This window comes from Plasmodium reichenowi, chromosome 11, assembly GCF_001601855.1.
Source record: "Plasmodium reichenowi strain SY57 chromosome 11, whole genome shotgun sequence".
Taxonomy (NCBI): Eukaryota; Apicomplexa; class Aconoidasida; order Haemosporida; family Plasmodiidae; genus Plasmodium; species Plasmodium reichenowi.
In genome coordinates, this window is record NC_033656.1 from 1,389,671 (window position 1) to 1,392,870 (window position 3,200).

The 3,200-nt window shown below is 17.9% G+C and overlaps 1 protein-coding gene across 1 annotated transcript; it reads right to left on the reverse strand.

Annotated features, from left to right (window-relative positions):
• Positions 1-229: 229 nt before the first annotated feature.
• On the reverse strand, positions 230-2,424 carry PRSY57_1136000 (hypothetical protein; the record flags this gene model as incomplete). Its single annotated transcript, XM_020114984.1, has 2 exons — positions 230-1,876; positions 2,110-2,424. 2 exons carry the CDS (start codon positions 2,422-2,424, stop codon positions 230-232), a joined length of 1,962 nt encoding a protein of 653 aa, XP_019970353.1.
• Positions 2,425-3,200: the final 776 nt, after the last annotated feature.

A 3,200-nucleotide genomic window follows, 5' to 3' on the forward strand; every position in this document is an offset into this window, starting at 1 on the left:
AAAAAAAAAAAAAAAAAAAAAAAAAAAAAAAAAAAAAAAAAAAAAAAAAAAAAAATACACAAATATATATTAAAGCACATTTATTATACATATGGCATGTATATATTAATTTTTGTTTTTTTTTTTCATAAAATTATAATCATGACTTATTAAAAAGATATATATATATATATATATATATATGTATGTATGTATTTTTTTGTTTGTTTTTTTTTTTTTTTTTTTCTATTTATAAACAAATAATGTGGTCGATGGAAGATTTATTTTGATTAAAAAAATGCTGGCGAGGATTCATAATTTCTCTATGAATAGTATTATATTTAACATATTTTGGTGTGCTAGTATCTACATTTTCTAAAGAAGTAATATTCATTTTATTGTTTAATATATCCATAATATTATTTTTTGATTTTCTTGTAATATGTGATTTATGAATAGGAGGTGTTTCCAAATGATCCTTTTGTAGTTTGTCATGTTTCATATTATCAGTACAGTTTAAATTGTTTATATTGTCCTTATTATTCACATTGTCTCTATTATCCGTATTGTCCCTATTATTCATATTGTCTCTATTATCCGTATTGTTCTTATTATTCATATTGTTTCTATTATCCGTATTGTCCGTATTATTCATATTGTCCATATCATTCATATTATCCATATCATTCATGTCATCCATATTATTCATATTTTCCCTTTTATTATTTTTGAGGTGTATATTTTCAATTAAGTCATTTAATTTTTCTTTTATGTTGGTTTTATGATTTCCTATTTTATTTCCTTTTGTTTTTTGTCCATATTGTATGGTATTATTTTCATTTATCTTATTTGTATGATTTATTTGAATATTTGATAACTTGTCTTCTATGTCATTTGTAATAAGCAAATTTGATTTTTTTTTTTTTTTACTTGATTCCATTTCACTTATGCTATTTTTTTTTTTTATATTATTATTCATTATGTTTAAGAAATCATTATTACTATTTTCTAGTTGTGACGTTTTAGCATTATTAAATATAGGATAATTATGAATGTCTTCTTTTGAATGACTATGTTTTTTATAATATAATAAATGATCATTATCATAATTTTTATAAGACTCACATAAGCTTTTTATGTGTTCGACATTATTATATATATCACTATTATTATTTTTTTCATCATTTTTTATTTGATATATATGTGAAGTATTTATATGAGCAGTATTTTTTTCATTTATTTTATTTATCTCCTTTGAGATGTCATTTTTGCTTATAGAAGTATATATTGTAATATTTTGCATTGAATTTTTCATGTGATAAGTTGGACTTTTCATTTGATGTCCATTGGTATTAATATTATTATTATTTTCTTCGTATATATTATTACCATCATATGAATATTTATCATGATTTATATTTTTATCATGATTTATATTTTTATCATCATATAAATATTTATCATCATATATATTTTTATCATCATATAAATATTTATCATCATTTATATTTTTATCATCATATACATTTTTATCATCATATACATTTTTATCATCATATACATTTTTATCATCATATACATTTTTATCATCATATTTGATTTTATCATCATATATATTTTTCGTTTCATTGAATGAACTATTCTTTGTATTATTACTATTTTTAGATAGTGAATATGAAGAAATGTTGTCATTCTTTATATTATTATTGTTGTAAGATATATTATCCTCATTTTGATTACTATTCGTATATATAGAATTGCTATCTGAATCATCATAAATATTTTCTTTATCACATGCAAAGATATATTCAATTTTTCTATTTAAGTTTTTAAACAAGTTCTTAAAATATTTATCATGTTCTTCACACATTTTATTGTATTCATTTTCTTTATCTATCTAATAACAAAATGGTTAATAATTAATATATATTTATGCAATGTAATAATAAGGAGAATTACAATATTATGAGAAAAATGAACATTCATAATATGTTAAAAAGCGTTTATTCATTTGAATATACTATATATAAATATAAATATAAATATATATATATATATATATATATATATATATATATATATATATATATATACATATTTGTAATTCTTTTTATTCTTGAATATTCTTACTGTATAATTTTTAAGAGTGATACTTTTCCTTTCCAATTCCTTTAATTTATTTTTATATTTCTTTTTGCTTGCATAAAATTGATCATATTCCTTGGATATTTTTTCCAGACTCTTAACCCTTACACTAAGTATATTTATTTTTTTTAAAGAATCCATATTCATAGTATGTAATCTTTTATTTTCATTATTTAAGAAAAGAACTAAATTTTTCAACTCTTCTATGGTTTGGCAATCATTTTCTTTTAACATATCCAAAATGATTTTCTTTTCGATTCTTGTAGACATAGGATCGTTCTTATCTTTTCCTTTTCTCATTATTTTTTTATATATATGTATAAATATATATATATATATGTAAATATATAAGTATGTATTCTTTTTCTTCTTTCTTTCTTTTTTTTTTTTTTTTTTTTATAATTTCCCATTTGAATGTGTATTTTATTTACACCCATAATAAATCAGAATACTTTGAAAAAATAAAATAAGTTGAAAGGACATCATTATTAATAATATTACTACTATATTATACATATATATATATATATATATATATATATATATATATATATATTTATATATGCGTGTGTGATAAATATTATTTAGTTTCCATATTAATATATTTCTCTTTCTGGTATTTAATATATTCCTACATATTTTTTGTCACACAAAAAAGTTTACTCTCCTATATAAATATGTATGCACATATACATATATTTTTTTTTAAGGCACTACATTAAAAAAGGAAGATAAATATATATCATTAAAAAAGACATTACATTTTTCTTACATTTAAAAATATACGATAATAATTTCTTCACATATATATATATATATATATATATATATATATGTAGTATTCCATATTTTTATTTTATATATTCTTCTTTTTTTTCTTTAATCATAAAAAAATAGAACCCTTGAATTTATACATATATTTTATTTTCCTTCTTTTTTTTTTTTTTTTTTTTTTTTCTTCATTTATTTATCGTATAGCTAAAAATAAAAATAAAAAAAAAAAAAAAAAAAAAAAAAAAAAAAAAAACAAAACATTAAAAAATAAATAAAAAAAAAAAAAAAAAAATAAAAAAAAA